Consider the following 18,145-nt stretch of genomic DNA (forward strand, 5'->3'; position numbering starts at 1 on the left):
ATAAAAAAAATTGGATAGGACTACATTATTGCAGCTATTGGAATGGCTGCTCGTGAGTAATGTGGTCCAATTAGGCCTCTTGTTTTCACAGTTTATCAGGGTCCACAATCGATGCATTACTTGCACTCTTTCTTTAGAGCGTCATTGTAGCATGTTCCCTCTTGTTTCTTCATCTACAAAACTTTTGTTTTGTAGGATTTTTTACCTCTAGTTCTGTCAGATTATGAATTGAGGGATTTAGTACCTGCGATTTGTTGTGGAAATTTCTTGTCACACATAAATTGTAATGTCAGTTTTACAAAACTGAAGTCAAGCAAAAAAATCCGAATTTTCAGTCTGTTATAAGTATGCTAAACAAAGAAAGAATTCACTTTAAAATCCTCTGAAAAACTGAATTGTAATAAATGTAAGCAGATACTGGTACCATCATTTAAATTTAAATCTATGATAACCATCATTTATATTAAGTTGTCACATATGTTTAGATGAAGTCAAATGTGCATATAAAATAAAAAGGCCATGTGAGTTTATGTGATGTGTCCTGTTGTTCTGTATAAATGGACTTAAGAGAAAACGTGCACAATTTGATGAAAGACATTTTAATGAAGCAGCTAGAACTTTCATATAAATACCAAATAAGATATACATGTTGATAATTTGCATTTAACCTTTAAGGTGTACCTACAGATGACAACATAAAAAAGTCGTATGTGTAGAATTATGGTCATTGATGATAAAACACTGCGCACTGCTTCCAGCAATACAATATATGTAGTGACTCGGTAGATTACACGTAACGAGTTTTGTACGATTCACAACACCAACAACACATTAAAATAGGTCTGCAAATAATGCCATTCGACAAGCAAGTTTACAACAGTCTTTAGTTGTGAAGTATGGTTTCAATAGCTTGCTGTATTCCTTGGTAAACGTCCGTTGCTTTGGCCTTTAGCAATAACTGAAAAAATAAAGAATAAAATCATCACAAATCATTCAGTATAAGCCCTTTCCTGAAGCTTGTTTATTTGCAAATTCTGTAAATACTCCTCCCACTGAATAAAATGATCTAGTAGGGTGACCTTTCAGTATTTGTAGTTTAGGAGCCCTCCCCTTTATATCACAAGCATTAAACAGGTATAATACGAACACATGTAACTTTACACATCAAACATTTCTTTCACATTTGTAGGTTACAATTTCTTCATATTTCGCTTGTTCAAGTAATTCAAAAAACAATTTTGCCCCCATAATCAGAAATTCAGTTGCACATAGTTTTTGGTCTCTCTGGGTGTCCTTAAAAATTTTACTTTTGAATGGTTGGTGATAAGGATTTCACATGTGTATTCCTTGTGATAAGACCTTTTTTTCAAGTAGAAAATTTTTTGATCTCATGATCTTGACCTTGGGGTTTAACCTACTTTTGAATTTTTTTTTACCTTGGCCATAACATTTGAATGGTTAGGTCTATAAGGCTTTCATATCTCGCATGTGTATTCCTTGTGACAAGCTGACCTTTCCTTGATACCAGAATGACTTTGCTGCCATACAGGGGCATCAGTGTTTTATGAACACATCCTGGGTTTTTTTTTACATACAAGGGTCCATCATTAATTATTTAATTTTAACTCGCTGATCACTGTTTAAAACTGGACTAGGATTGTCCAAAGTGTTAGAATTGTCAAGAAAAAACTTTTCTTATGTAATAAGGGTTTCCTTAATTGCTTAATTTTTCATTTCATATCTGCATAACAAAGTACAATTAATTCACTTTGACTTCACACATATATTCTAATTTATTGCTGACCAAAACTGTAAATAAAACACTAATTTAGATTAGGCTGAAAATTTGAGCAACAAATATAGCTGCTTGGCTAATTTTATCATTGGATTTTGCTCTTTTTCCTAAAATTTGATGGGGCCTGGGCTGATCCAAAGGTCAATGGTGGAGAGTGATCACAGACTCACTAATACACAAGAAAGTCAAAATACAAGCCTATCATTATGTGAGAATGTCATAACAAGCCTATCATTATGTGAGATTGTCATAACAAGCCTATCATTATGTGAGAATGTTATAACAAGCCTATCATTATGTGAGAATGTTATAACAAGCCTATCATTATGTGAGAATGTCATAACACAAGCCTATCATTATGCGAGAATACAAATAAAGTAAACAAGAGGCAATGCTCATTAAGAATACCCCCCCCCCCCCCCCCCCCCCCCCCCGCTTACCCCAATCTCCCAAAGGGTGTTCCATGAGATGAAAAAAGCCGTTAAAGAATTTAAATGGAAACCATATTGCTACTTCGATGTCCAGTGCACGTGACCTTTGACCTTTTGACCCCAAAATCGATAGGGAACATCTTCATCCCATGGGTAGTCCATATGTATGATATGGTGACTGTAGGTGGAAAGGATAACGCTTTAGAGCCCGGAAACCATATTGCTACTTCGATGTCCAGTGTGCTTGACCTTTGACCCCAAAATCGATAGGGAACATCTTCATCCCATGGGTAGTCCATATGTATGATATGGTGACTGTAGGTGGAAAGGATAACGCTTTAGAGCCCGGAAACCATATTGCTACTTCGATGATATGGTGACGGTAGGTGGGAAGGATAATGCTTTAGAGCCCGGAAACCATTGCGTCTACAGATGGACGGACAGACAGACGGACAACCCGATTCCAGTATAACCCCCCCCCCCCCCCACAACTTGACAACTTGTTGCGAGGGGTATAAAAACCGGAGACCAACACCTTGAGATTATTACGGGAGATCCTCGCAGGTGGATACCATGCGGGATTGAACAGGGTCTGCATTAGCTGCAATAATGTAGCCCTTTTTTTTTTTTAGGGAGAGATCCCGAAAACATCAGAATAAAAAAAAATTGGATAGGGCTACATTATTGCAGCTAGGTCTGCATCAAAAAGTATAAACTTGAAGAAATGAAACAGTTAACCAACACATCATGAGAATACAGTGTGAATTTTATTTGGTTTATCAGAACGTGATGACAACGTACCACCTCTAGGTCAAAACCGTTCAATTAAATGAAATTCATGCTGCATTCTCATGATATGTTGGTGATCTGTCATATTTCTTCAAGATTAGGAGGGAATGTCAAAACACAAGCCTGCCATCAAACTTTATCATGGGAATAAAGATTGATAAAAATAATATTTTTAAAATTCACAGCAGCTGAACAACGGCAGGGCCAAGATGACTCAGATGAGTGATGTGGCCAGTGGTCCTCTTGTTTTGGTGAACACTTCAATATCAGTACTGAAACAGTGTTTTCACAAGTGATAAACAAATGCATTTATTTACTTTGATGACACTTACCATAAAATTGGGGTTATTCGGTTGTATCTTTAATTCTGCTAATACCCAGATTCCATTTGTTAATTTGAGAGATTGGTACAATATATCTTGTCCTTCAACATTTTGTTTGGCTATGGTAAACACATTGTTGTTCTTTAATTTCTGTGATATAGTGTCTAAAAGAAAATCAAGGATTTCAAAAATTTTAGTCATCTTCAAACAAAAAAGTAAGAATTCTCACAGATAAACATTATTGTACTATTGTCATGTCAATCATATCCAATCTGACAAATGTCACAATGATTTGATGATTATAAATATGATTTTCTAACAAACACCCCCATCAAAACATTTTGACACAGGTTCATATTGAAATGCAAGAGGTCAATGGGTCACAGTGCTCAAATGTCTATAGTTGCATTCTCCTACATAAAAACATTAAATCACGACAATATGTCCCTATACTTGTCCCATGGCGGGAATGATTAAGTTTCAATCTACACCACATGAATAAGTTTGCATACATATTTAAATAAATAAATATTTATTCTGTATATACATACATACAAACATACATACATAAATATCAAGGATAACCCATGAAAGCTCGAAAGCTTAATTATTTCCAAAGGGGTCCTTTGATGCACAAATGTTTACGTTAGGTCATTTATGTGGGAGGAAACCGGAATACCCGGAGGAAACCCACATGTCCAGGCAGGCAACCGCCATACCCTTTCACATACAACCACTGCCGATCATGGGGATCGAACTCTGGTCGCAGCAGTGAAAAGCGAGAGTGCTACCTCTGCACTGCCCGGAAATATTTCACCCGTGTTATCCTTCATCAGATGATTTCTTTAATGTAACAAGAGGCCCACAGGCCTCATCAGTCAGCTGAGTATTTTAGTTAAAAGTATCACTAGTCCCAAGGGCTAAAATTCTAAGAAAAATTTTCTGTTCTGAATAGATCTAAGCTAAATTCTGCATGATATTCAGCAACAGCATAAAACAAGATGTGTTTTTAAATCTCCATGCAATGCCCTCATAAGTGTATATACTGATGAAAGGCTCTATATAATATGATATTCATGTATGTATTATCATTGAATCACTAATTTGAACCCATCCTACTGTCAAAACCCTGGGGTTGCTGTATCAGCAAACTTAAAGAAGTCCTTCAAATGATAAAGAGAAGAATCACTATCATAATTTTGGTTCCACCCTGAAGCCAAATATGGGCAGCGGAAAGGGCAAAAATTACATTTTTTTTTAAAATTGATGGCAATTTAAATTCACCAATCAAAAAACTATCATAGATGACACTAAATGCAAAATGAACAGTCTTCTTTGCAAAATAGATATACATAAAATCAACCGAAAGTGTGTATATACAAATCAAACGAAAACAGTAAAATCAACAAACATAAATACAAAACGAACAGACATCGACACAAAACAAGCGGACGCACAAAGATAAACGCCAGGTGGCGTTCTTTGTGAAAGATTATGCGTCATTGAATATTGTGTTCTACACAATATTTAAAGCGCGAAATCCTCGGTTCAGCATCCCAAAATGGCCACGGAAAAAGCAGAGGGAAACACTTCTGATGTCATTAGACATTAGACAAGCCTCTAGGTTGCAAATTAAGATATATACTGGCTACCCCCCCCCCCCCCCCCCCCTTTCCCTACATTGCATTGTAGAACGAAGCCGCCCCCTTCTTTATATGTATGCTGTTGAAGTTTGGAATAGAAAACATCTTTTAGGGATATTTGGTCCCTTTTTAGCTCACCTGAGCTGAAAGCTCAAGAGAACTTTTCTGATCGCTTTTTGTCCGTCGTCTGTCTGTCTGTCTGTTAAACTTTTCACATTTTCAACTTCTTCTCCAGAACCACTGGGCCAATTTCAACCAAACATGGCCAAAAGCATACTTGGGTGAAGGGCTTTCAAGTTTGTTCAAATGAAGGGCCATGTCCCTTTCAAAGGGGAGATAATCACAAAAATGCAAAAATAGGGTGGGGTCATTTAAAAATCTTCTTCTCAAGAACCACTGGGCCAAAAGAGCTGAAATTTACCTGAAAGCTTCCTGACATATTGCAGATTCAAGTTTGTTCAAATCATGGGCCCCGGCGGTAGGATGGGGCCACAAGGGGGGATCAAAGTTTTACATACAAATATATAGGGGAAAACTTTAAAAAATTTCTTCTCAAGAACCACTAAGCCAGAAAAGCTGAGATTTACATGAAAGCTTCCTGACATAATGCAGATTCAAGTTTGTTCAAATCATGGGCCCCTGGGGTCGGATGGGGCCACAATAGGGGATCAAATGTTTACATACAAATATATAGGAAAAACCTTTAAAAATCTTCTTCTCAAGAACCACTAAGCCAGAAAAGCTGATTTTTATATGAAAACTTTCTGACATAGTGCAGATTCAAGTTTGTTCAAATCATGGGCCCCGGGGATAAGATGGGGCCCCAAGGGGGGATCAAAGTTTTACACACAAATATATAGGGAAAAACTTTAAAAATCTTCTTCTCAAGAACCACTAAGCCAGAAAAGCCGAGATTTACATGAAAGCTTCCTGACATAATGCAGATTCAAGTTTGTTCAAATCATGGGCTCCGGGGGTTGGATGGGGTCACAATAGGGTATCAAATGTTTACATACAAATATATAGGAAAAATCTTCTCAAATTAAGAACCTCTAAGCCAGAAAAGCTGATTTTTACATGAAAACTTTCTGACATAGTGCAGATTCAAGTTTGTTCAAATCATGGCCCCCGGGGGTAGGATGGGGCCACAAGGGGGGGGGGGTCAAAGTTTTACATACAAATATATAGTTAAAATCTTTTTCTCAATAACCACTGAGTCAGAAAAGCTGATATTTACAATAAAACTTTCTGACATAGTGCAGATTCAAGTTTGTTCAAATCATGGCCCCCAGGGGGTAGGATGGGACCACAAGTGGGGGGGTGGGGGGGGTAAAAGTTTTACATACAAATATAGGAAAAAGCTTTAAAAATCTTCTTCTCAAGAACCATTGGGCCAAAGAAGTTGACATTTACATGAAAGATTTCTGACATAGTGTAGATTCAAGTTTGCAAAGGGTAGTTTGGGCCATAATAGGGACTAAGGTTTTACATGCAAATATATATGGAAAGTCTTCAGATATGGGCCAAGGTGACTCAGGTGAGCGATGTGGCCCATGGGCCTCTTGTTTATTTTCGTTTGATTGACAAGAATTTTAGACGAGTTATCCTCCCCCTTTCCCTTCAGAAAAAAAACAAGCTATATGTCTGATGCTCTTTAAAAGATTCTTATGTGCATTTCTGGCAACTTTCTTGCATACTGTTATGAAAAAATAATTTGATTTAGTCAATATTAGCCCTAGATTGAAGAAATAATATAGATATGTTTCTAACATAGCCTACCAAAATATCGTGTAATTTCATTCCAATTTTACCTCGCAAAAATTTGTCATGTAATTGGATATGTAAGGTATTTTATATCTATTAGAAAATATTTTATTATGATTAATGTTTCGAATTTGAATATGGCGTTTTATTAGTCTGGATCACAGAAAACAGCGCACATGCTCTACATGTGTTCCGAATGGCTTATGAGTCATTAAACCGATTCGTAGGGAATCATCCGAGGTTTACCGAATGCTCAAATTTAAACGCCACCTAGCGTTTATTTATTCGTCCGCTTGTTTTGTATTTATGTCTGTTGATTGCGTTTTTGATAATTCGTTTCACATTTATGTTTGTTGGTGTAACTTTTTTGTTTGATTTATATATAGTGATACTTTGTGCTGATTTAATGTATATTCACATTGCAAAGAAGACAGTTGATTTTGCATTTAAGACCATTAATTATAGTTTATTGGATTGTTGAATTTAATTACGATTGATTTTGTAAAAAATGTAATTTTTGCCCTTTCCGCTGCCCATAGCCAAACCCCTACTTCCTAGGATCATGAAATTTACAATTTTGGTAAAGGACCAGTCATATTCCTTCTAAATATCCATTTAGTTTCAATTTAGTATCATTTACATGTTTTGCACAAATACATTACATGTTTTGCACATATACATTATATATACCAAGGTTGACCCCGCCCTGGAGTCTGAATCTCTACCCCAGGGATCATGAAATTTACAATTTTGGTAAAGGCTTTCCTGATCTACATGTATGTGTGGTTTTAGAGAAGATTTTTGAAAATTGGTAAATTTTTGACAGTTTTTGCCCTGCCCCTCTAGCCCCAGAAGTGCAGGAAACCTGAAATTTACAATTTACATCCCCCTTGTCCCAAAGATACTTCATACCAAAGTTGAAAAGAATTGGAATGATATAAGTTATCAAGAAGAAGTTGAAAATGTGCAAAGTGACTCCATTAATCTAAAGATATAACTCCATCTGAACACGAATCATGCTGTGGACAAACTTGAATTTACACTACATGAGGATGTTTACAAATTAATTTATCAAGGTAATTAATGTACCCTTGTAGTTCTTGAGAACATTTTGTAAAGTAATTTGAAGATTTCTTTGTAAAGCATTAAACCCTTGCTCTGACCTCTGACAAGGGTTATGATGTGAACAACCATATATCTACAATGTACATGATGTATGAGCTTGCTTATAAATTTGTACTTACCTAGTTCCTAAGAAAATTCAAAACACCCTATATATTAATTCTTATGTAACATTTTGAGCCTCTTGTGTCCCTGGCTAGGCCATGGTAGGAACAAAGTTGATTTTTTAATTTGACAAAATTGTACCCTTGTGATTTATTGAAGATTTTTCTTGTATACAATGTAAAACTTCAAACCCCTACCCTGACTTCAAGGATCACAGTTTGAAATAACCTGAATCTTCATTACAAAGAGAATATTCTTTGCAGATTACAACATTTCTAGCTCAGTGGTTTCTAAGTGAAAGATTGTTTAAACATTCACACCCCTATTTCACTATTTCTTCCTCATCTCCCTGTGGAATAGGACATGATGCATCATTTGAAATTTTAATCCCCCTTTTCCAAGAATATGTTTTGTTGCATTAGTAGAAATTCTTAGATAATAAGATCATGTGAAAAGTTGAACAACAGACAGATGGACGTTGGACAAACTTCGAATAGAAAAGTTCACTTCAGCTTTCAGAATAAAAATCCTGTACATGTACCTGCATTATGCTGTATGTTAGAAATCTCATATTGGACTTCATTTTGGGCTGGAATGTCTTTCCATGTAGCTAAAAATACACGTTTTTCCATTTCTCCATCTTCCGTAAACAATACATGCATAGGTACTAGACAGCTGAAGTAAAACACATCAATGTTGTTCTTAATTGCCACCTACAAGAAAAATATATATATTTCGCAAATTATATGGTCGTTATAACGATCTAGTTTGCCAATACAACCTAAAATTGGGTCAGGTGCTGTCTGGCGTGTTTTGTGCCAATTGATAGAACGTTCTTGACACACTGGTTTTGGCTGCGGATGACTCAGTTTGCCTGGTCGGGATGTGGGGCTCGCGGCGCTTGTGGCCAATCGACGGGGGATGCTTACTCCTCCTAGTCACTAGTCCGAAATATCTGACGTTTTCCTGGCTTTTTTATGATTTTGATATTTACTGTGCCAGGAAAACGTCAGAACTGGCGCCATTACGTAAACTGGAAATTCGCCGTCTGCACCTGGAGGCGGCATTCTCGGGCCAATTTTAAATACTTGCGAGCCGAATTTAATGTTAAAGTCATAATTAATCAATAAAACGATGCATTTTGTACTAACTAATATCAATTAAAAGAAAATATCACTCCGAAATTCGATAACATTAAGCACACAATTGTAGTCAACCGAATTTTCGCTGTCATTTGAGCGAACGAGTCATGTGACTCAAAACAGCTCAACTGTTTGTTAAAATGTTTTCATGAGGCTGTTTATGTTATTAAAGAACCCATAAAATCGATATTAGGAAGTACAAGAAGCATCGTTTTATTGATTAATTATGACTTTAACATTAAATTCGGCTCGCAAGTATTTAAAATCGGCCCGAGAATGCCGCCTCAAGCTGGAGGCGGCGAATTTCCAGTTTACGTAATGGCGCCGGTTCTGATGTTTTCCTGGCACGACAAATATCAAAATCATAAAAAAGCCAGGAAAACGTCAGATATTTCGGACTACCTAGTCACCTGATCCCACCTCTGTTGTGTCCAGGGGTCCGTGTTTGCCCAACTATCTATTTTGTATTGCTTATGGGATTTATGAGATTGATCACTTGAGGGAGAATTTACTACCTTTCAGGGCAATACCTGTATCCATAATGAAAAAAACTGGAAAACCACTTCAATTTGACCTGCTTTTAGCCCTAAAGTAGGTCACAGTGCATCAATCCAGCTGAAATGCAATCTGAACTCGTATTCTTCCGAGAGGAAGCTTGTGACAAAATTTCAGGGCAATATCTGTATCCATAACAAAAAAGGTCCAGAAGACTGTTTGACCTACTTTTAGCTCTAAAGTAGGTCATAGTGACCAATCCAGCTGAAATGCAAACTCAATTTTGCACTTCTTGAGGGTCAAATTGTGACCAAATTTCAATGCTGTACATACATGAAAGGTGAAGATAACGAACAGTGATCAATCTTTTAACTTCTATAAGGAATACAAAATAGAGAGTTGGGCGAAAACAGACCCCTGGACATACCTGAAGTGGGATCAGGTGCTTAGGAGGAGATGCATCCGTTATGGAAAAAGGTCCGGCAAACATTACCTCGGACAGACAGCACCATGACATAATACGTCCCGTCTTACAATGGGCATATAAAAACAATGTACCCTTTGTGGGGCAAATAGACAGAGTGAAGCAATATGCCCCAGCATTAGCCATTGGAGTGTAAAGAAATGGACAATGAAATTAAATGAATATTCATTAGAAATGGTACCTGTATTTACTGGACCATACAAATTACAAATGTACCTGTAGATTTGTGAGTGGGTCCATACGTTGTACTGCTCCCAATGTGTTTAGCTGTAATGAGTAACTAGTGCTCTGGTTAGGGAGTAATGCTAAGGAAATGTTTATTGGGGCTGCAGGCGTCAGACCAAAACTGTAAAAGTTCAACATTGTTTCATGTCATCAACCCACATCTATGGACCCGATTTATCATCAAAATCATCCCACATACCCTATATAATATCTTGTTTTATAATGTCTCTTTACCTATTTTTATTAAACTGTATAGCAATTCCTGTCATGGGATGCATGGCTTTGTTTGCGAATGTCAGCTCCATTATTATATTTCCCTGCTTTCTGTTAAAGGTTCCAGTCACTTCCATGCCTTTACCTTTGGAGGCAGGTAACCACACCTACAGTACACACAATTTATAAGAGTCAGTATGGTACATGTATGTTCTGCTGCCCAATGAAATGGTGCCTAATGAATACCAAATTCATCACATGCACTTTCTATCTTAACTTCAGTCAGTCACCTTATTTTGAGAAAAAAATTGAAGATGTTTATATGCCAACATGACAATGGGTCACCTTAGTATGACCTAAACATGGATTTCTTTTACATGTGCATAAAGGTATTTATCTATCATGTTTCAATGACACTGAGAAAAGTTTGCAGATAGCTCACCTCTTGTGGAGGAACATAGGATTGTATAGCTGGCATACCAAATATATCACCCAGTTCTCCTAATGAATCCCCGGCAGGGGCGGGTCCACCAAGCTGAAACATACACAAGGAGCATCTAAATCTCTCCTGTATTTGATAAACAATCAATTCTGCAGACAATAAAAATAATCCTTAAAGGTTAAAGATACATGTGAATGTATATTAACGATCATCCAGTAAGTTAAAATGTTGTAATACATACTCAAACCATATACAACATGTAGTTGTATACTTCCATTATTATGAATATAAAATTCAAATCCTGTGCCAGGTCCTATGAAGAATGAAATCTGCGCATTGTGGCTGTTTTACTATGTGTACAGATAAATGGCAATATCACTCTTATGGAGCACCAAAATTAAGATATACTCAAATAATTGAAAATATCTTTAATCATTTGAAAAAATTGTAAATTCAATTATTGCATGCAATAACTGAATTGATGCGCACATCAGATCAATTATTGCTCTCATCATTTCAATCAAAGAGAGCATGCATTAATACAATTATTATGAACAATAACTGAATTAATATGTGCATTAATTGAATAGAATTGAGAGCAATAATTTATATGATGCGTGCATTAAATGAATTGATGAGAGCAATGATTGATTTGATATGCACATCAATATGTGGTGGAATTATTGCTCGCAAAATTGCATGTAGAGCTCGGTATAAAGGATTTGATGATCTCTTTAATTCAATTGAAGATATCTTTAATTATTTACAACAATTTTGTATAAGGAATTAATGTGCTCATCAATTCTTTTAAATAAAGCAACAATTCAATTAAAGAGATCAATAATGTTGCATTGAAGAAATCTCTAATCATATAGTTGCTCTCTCTATAAAAGAATTATTTCATGCATCACTTGAATTAATAATGTCAGTGATTTAATTAAAGAAAGCAATAATTCAATTATTGCACACATTAATTGAATTATTGCTCTCTTCAATTGAATTGTAGTGCGCATCAATTCAATTGTTGATATCATCAATTCATTTGAAGAGAGTAACAATTCAATTATAGCGCTCATCAATTCAATAGAATGATTAATGCTATCTACAATTCAATTAATGTGCGCAATAATTCAGAATTGAAGATGTCACTAATTATTTGAAGAGATCTTTAATTGAATTGTTGCACACATCAAATGATATGATGATATCTTCAAATAATTATATTAAATATGTCTTCAATTATTGGAGTTTATGTTAATTTGGTGCTCCATACACTCTTGCTATCTATACTGACCAGAGAATCCAAGCCTTCACTCAAGAGATCAATGCCTCCTCCACCCTGTACAGGAGTTTGTGATGTGGGCTGTGGGGGATACATTTGCTGCTGCTGCATGGAGGGTTCTCCAAGGTCCATGTAGAGGAGGTCTCCGATGAGGGAGTCCACACCCGGTATGACTGTAGCCTGAGGTCCTGCCGGGGTCTCTGCCTCCTGTGTGGTCACTTGCTCTTCCCCAACATTTCCTCTGCAGAAGAGTACATATTCTTTTCAACAAGGATGATTTGAAAAAAAAATAATGCAATTAAATTTCAAATGCCATTCATCACAGTACTTCATAGAAATATATAAAAGTAATACATGTAATGAAAAAAGGTTAGGTTTTTACACAGCCATTACAATTCGTTTTGACAATTTTTCCTTCTTTCAAAAATGTGTAATATGATATCTTCAAACTCTGGTTTTCGTATTACTATCTTCATAGTTTCACATTTGTAATTGTTAGACATTGTCCACGAGAATTGACTTACGACTGTGATCTGGGTGGCAGGATTTTCCGTAGAGATGATTTGCTGCCCTCCACAAAAGCATTTGGAGGCTTATGATACACAGAGGCTAGACTGGATATATTACAGATTAACTCGTCCAGTAATGTGGGCTCAATGAGATCTTCTTCCTCATAGATGAGCAGTTTCTCGGCCAGGACGACCTCTTTAGCAGCTGCCGGGTCAGTGGACAGAAGTCTCCAGTAGATGTAGCCTCGATCGCGGAGGTCAGGATTGTCACTATCCTGTGTGATACATAAAATGGACATAAATTCATCACCTATGTTGATTAAATTTAATAAAACATGGATTCAACTCTCCTACCAGTCAACTTTTAAGAATTCACTCTTAATCAATATATAATCATATGTATATTGAAGATTTTAATTACTGATTCATACATGCTAACTTCATACATATTTACTGTGTGACCAGACTCGGCACTAGTTGTACAAGTTACTGTGTGACCAGACTCGGCACTAGTTGTACAAGTTACTGTGTGACCAGACTTGACACTAGTTGTACAAGTTACTGTGTGACCAGACTCGACACTAGTTGTACAAGTTACTGTGTGACCAGATTCGGCACTAGTTGTACAAGTTACTGTGTGACTGGACTCAACACTAGTTGTACAAGTTACTGTGTGACTAGACTCGGCACTAGTTGTATAAGTTACTGTGTGACCAGACTCGGTACTAGTTGTACAAGTTACTGTGTGACCAGACTTGACACTAGTAGTACAAGTTACTGTGTGACCAGACTCAACACTAGTTGTACAAGTTACTGTGTGACCAGACTCAACACTAGTAGTACAAGTTACTGTGTGACCAGACTCAACACTAGTTGTACAAGTTACTGTGTGACCAAACTCAACACTAGTTGTACAAGTTACTGTGTGACCAGACTTGACACTAGTTGTACAAGATACTGTGTGACCAGACTTCACACTAGTTGTACAAGTTACTGTGTGACCAAACTCAACACTAGTTGTACAAGATACTGTGTGACCAGACTTGACACTAGTTGTACAAGTTACTGTGTGACCAGACTCAACACTAGTTGTACAAGATACTGTGTGACCAGACTTGACACTAGTTGTACAAGTTACTGTGTGACCAGACTCAACACTAGTTATACAAGTTACTGTGTGACCAGACTTGACACTAGTTGTACAAGTTACTGTGTGACTAGACTTGGCACTAGTTGTACAAGTTACTGTGTGACCAGACTCAACACTAGTTGTACAAGTTACTGTGTGACCAGACTCGGTACTAGTTGTACAAGTTACTGTGTGACCAGACTTGACACTAGTTGTACAAGTTACTGTGTGACCAGACTCGGTACTAGTTGTACAAGTTACTGTGTGACCAGACTTGACACTAGTTGTACAAGTTACTGTGTGACTGGACTCAACACTAGTTGTACAAGTTACTGTGTGACCAGACTCAACACTAGTTGTACAAGTTACTGTGTGACCAGACTCAACACTAGTAGTACAAGTTACTGTGTGACCAGACTTCACACTAGTTGTACAAGTTACTGTGTGACAAGACTTGGCACTAGTTGTACAAGTTACTGTGTGACCAGACTCAACACTAGTTGTACAAGTTACTGTGTGACCAGACTTGACAATAGTTGTACAAGCTACTGTGTGACAAGACTCGGTACTAGTTGTACAAGTTACTGTGTGACCAGACTCAACACTAGTAGTACAAGTTACTGTGTGACCAGACTCGGTACTAGTTGTACAAGTTACTGTGTGACCAGACTCGGCACTAGTTGTACAAGTTACTGTGTGACCAGACTTGACACTAGTAGTACAAGTTACTGTGTGACCAGACTCGGTACTAGTTGTACAAGTTACTGTGTGACCAGACTCGGTACTAGTTGTACAAGTTACTGTGTGACCAGACTTGACACTAGTAGTACAAGTTACTGTGTGACCAGACTCGGTACTAGTTGTACAAGTTACTGTGTGACCAGACTCAACACTAGTTGTACAAGTTACTGTGTGACCAGACTCAACACTAGTAGTACAAGTTACTGTGTGACCAGACTCAACACTAGTTGTACAAGTTACTGTGTGACCAGACTCGGTACTAGTCGTACAAGTTACTGTGTGACCAGACTTGACACTAGTTGTACAAGTTACTGTGTGACCAGATTCGGTACTAGTTGTACAAGTTACTGTGTGACCAGACTCAACACTAGTTGTACAAGTTACTGTGTGACCAGACTCAACACTAGTTGTACAAGTTACTGTGTGACCAGACTTGACACTAGTTGTACAAGTTACTGTGTGACCAGACTCAACACTAGTAGTACAAGTTACTGTGTGACCAGACTCAACACTAGTAGTACAAGTTACTGTGTGACCAGACTCGGTACTAGTCGTACAAGTTACTGTGTGACCAGACTCGGTACTAGTTGTACAAGTTACTGTGTGACCAGACTCGGAACTAGTTGTACAAGTTACTGTGTGACCAGACTCGGTACTAGTTGTACAAGTTACTGTGTGACCAGACTCAACACTAGTTGTACAAGTTACTGTGAGACCAGACTCAACACTAGTAGTACAAGTTACTGTGTGACCAGACTCGGTACTATTCATACAAGTTACTGTTGACCAGACTCGGCACTAGTTGTACAAGTTACTGTGTGACCAGACTCAACACTAGTAGTACAAGTTACTGTGTGACCAGACTCGGTACTAGTTGTACAAGTTACTGTGTGACCAGACTCGGTACTAGTTGTACAAGTTACTGTGTGACCAGACTCAGTACTAGTTGTAGAAGTTACTGTGTGACCAGACTCGGTACTAGTTGTACAAGTTACTGTTGACCAGACTCGGTACTAGTTGTACAAGTTACTGTGTGACCAGACTTGACACTAGTTGTACAAGTTACTGTGTGACCAGACTCGGAACTAGTTGTACAAGTTACTGTGTGACTGGACTCAACACTAGTAGTACAAGTTACTGTGTGACAAGACTCGGCACTAGTTGTACAAGTTACTGTGTGACCAGATTCGGCACTAGTTGTACAAGTTACTGTGTGACCAGACTCGGTACTAGTAGTACAAGTTACTGTGTGACCAAACTCGATACTAGTTGTACAAGTTACTGTGATTACTGATGTTAGCCTGTCTAATCAGACTCGACACTGTTGTATAGGTCTTATCAATACTGATACTAACCTGTGTGGCCAGACTTAACACTTGTTGTACAAGTTCCTGTGTGTCTGTTGGTCTTTTTAAAAACAATTTCACTATGGCTGTGAGCAGCTGAAGTTGCACCTGTAGAAAATATCAAACCAATTAAAGAACATTTCATTAAAGTATTAGCTTGTTTTGTCTTAATGAATTGACATACATGTACACTGTACATGGTTGGTAATCCAATAATCCAAAGTGATATTCATGCAGTTAAAGTTCCAGTATAGCCTTGTGAGTTTTATTTTACAAAGACAAGCCCGTGTATCACTGTTACATTGAGACATTAGCTGAATAACTACCAAGGTGATGCTTCTCCATTACTTTTCTTACGTAAAATGAGCCATTTTTGGTAGGTAAAACATTGACAAGATATTACAGAATAAACAAAATACACTGTATGTGACAATCAGAAAGCCTTAACCATGAAACCATTTACTTACAAGCTTAGTCATATAATACTGCGGAATCATTTTAATTCGTGGGACTCAATGTTCGTGGGTAATCATAATTTTGCTGGTTCGACATGGGTAAGCGATACGATGTCACTAGGAGAGATAAGTCTACTTGATTTGAAAAATGTTCGAGGACACGTAAATTCGTGGGTAAGAGTGACCCACTAACTCCACGAACATCAATCCCCCATGAACAGTGATGATTCCACGGTATTTCAAGATAAGGTGAATTTTCCCTCGTTATTTTTCATTCATTTTGTCCTTATACTAAACAGCGATTTTAAAACTGAGTGAAAGTAAATTTCTTCTTACTTTAAAGTAGCAATTTAAAAAACAATTTTGGACGAATTTAAATCTGGAAAAGTGCATGAATTAATATAACACAAGGTAAAAATTCCTCTGTATACATATTTTACATATAGTGTATCATGATATTTATATGTACAGATTAAAACTTTGATTAATCCAGTTTTAATCTGATAATGGATTTTCTGACATTTCACCTGAGTATTTTCATCCTGGAATCCTTCAAGGAAACTTTCCAAGAGTTCATCTGCGTTGTCTATTCTCTCTGCATATTCACCAATGATCCAAATCATGGAAGCTCTGTATGAAAATATAGCGACAATTTTCACCTGTGCAATCAAATCATGATCTGCTGATGAAATATACTTTAAAACATTTTTTCTGAAGAAAAGATTGCATGGTTTTATGAAATATATGTTTTTGAGCTTTAACTTACTTTGCTTCAGGTTCATCCAATGTGTCCAGATTTTCACAAAGTGTGGCAATTATGCTTTCATACTTGTTGGGATATTTTCTGAAGATGTCCTGTAAAAGTACAGCAATAATATTAATGATAAATTTTTCATTTTTATAAATTAAATTGCATACATGTTATATCATTAATATATGTCAAGTTCTTCAATGCTTATATTTAATTCAAATTTTGGATTTAAAGAAAAAACTGGATGTGTTGGAGCAACACAATGCCTCGATGGCCATATATCTCTGCTAAAAGTTATCCAACTGACGCATGCATACACATGTATATTACTTGACATGCACATTTTCATAATATACCTAAATCCCAAATTTCAATTCAATAAGTCGATCCATGTATGACTGTGATAATGAGTGATACTGTGAACTGTTTGAAGTTTTACATCACTTACATCCTACAGTATCTTGTTTCTACAATAAAATTGGGGTATATTGCCAGGTCTGTTTTAAAGCTAGCATATTTTGATTGTTCCTGGTTGTGGCAAGTAAAAATGTAAAATCAATATAAGGTTGTATATATGAACATTCCTGTATCATCAGTACCTTAATGACCACAATGGCCTCCTGTACAACATAGTTAACCTTGGTCTGTATAAGGTCCAACAGTGTGCTGACACACCTCTCAGCAGCAGGCGCCACCTTGATGGCACAACGACCAATGGCTCGCACCGACTTCCTTACAAAGTCAACGTCCACTTCCGTAGCATACCTACATGTACATGTATTACATAATTCAAAATTCACCATTCCTCTTTGTACATAGTGTTATCCAATAATTTTAATTTTGTCTGCATGTCCTAATCTGAACTGTTCATTTTCATACTGTACTTCCTCATTAAATTAGACCTGTCCTTATGGGACTAATACATACCCCCTATGGGGCCCAGTCATATCAGGAACTAT

General features: G+C 37.0%; 1 protein-coding gene across 3 annotated transcripts in view; it reads right to left on the bottom strand.

Annotated features, from left to right (window-relative positions):
• Nucleotides 1-583: 583 nt before the first annotated feature.
• The window catches only part of LOC125675419 (AP-1 complex subunit beta-1-like), a 29,483-nt gene continuing 11,921 nt past the window's right edge, over nt 584-18,145 (bottom strand). For 2 of the 3 annotated variants that reach the window (XM_056165135.1, XM_056165133.1), the window contains exons 9-20: nt 17,786-17,951; nt 17,202-17,290; nt 16,963-17,065; nt 15,990-16,088; nt 12,780-13,039; nt 12,268-12,496; nt 10,974-11,066; nt 10,553-10,698; nt 10,310-10,439; nt 8,514-8,685; nt 3,348-3,502; nt 584-958 (exon numbers count right to left, since the gene is read on the bottom strand). In XM_056165135.1, the coding sequence (XP_056021110.1) occupies nt 884-958; nt 3,348-3,502; nt 8,514-8,685; nt 10,310-10,439; nt 10,553-10,698; nt 10,974-11,066; nt 12,268-12,496; nt 12,780-13,039; nt 15,990-16,088; nt 16,963-17,065; nt 17,202-17,290; nt 17,786-17,951 (1,717 nt within the window). In that variant the 3' untranslated portion in view covers nt 584-883. Of the gene's footprint in view, nt 959-3,347; nt 3,503-8,513; nt 8,686-10,307; nt 10,440-10,517; nt 10,699-10,973; nt 11,067-12,267; nt 12,497-12,779; nt 13,040-15,989; nt 16,089-16,962; nt 17,066-17,201; nt 17,291-17,785; nt 17,952-18,145 lie in introns of those variants that run through there. The other variant, XM_048913074.2, reaches the window with a different exon arrangement.

Source organism: Ostrea edulis, chromosome 1 (genome assembly GCF_947568905.1).
Source record: "Ostrea edulis chromosome 1, xbOstEdul1.1, whole genome shotgun sequence".
NCBI classification, from domain to species: domain Eukaryota; kingdom Metazoa; phylum Mollusca; class Bivalvia; order Ostreida; family Ostreidae; genus Ostrea; species Ostrea edulis.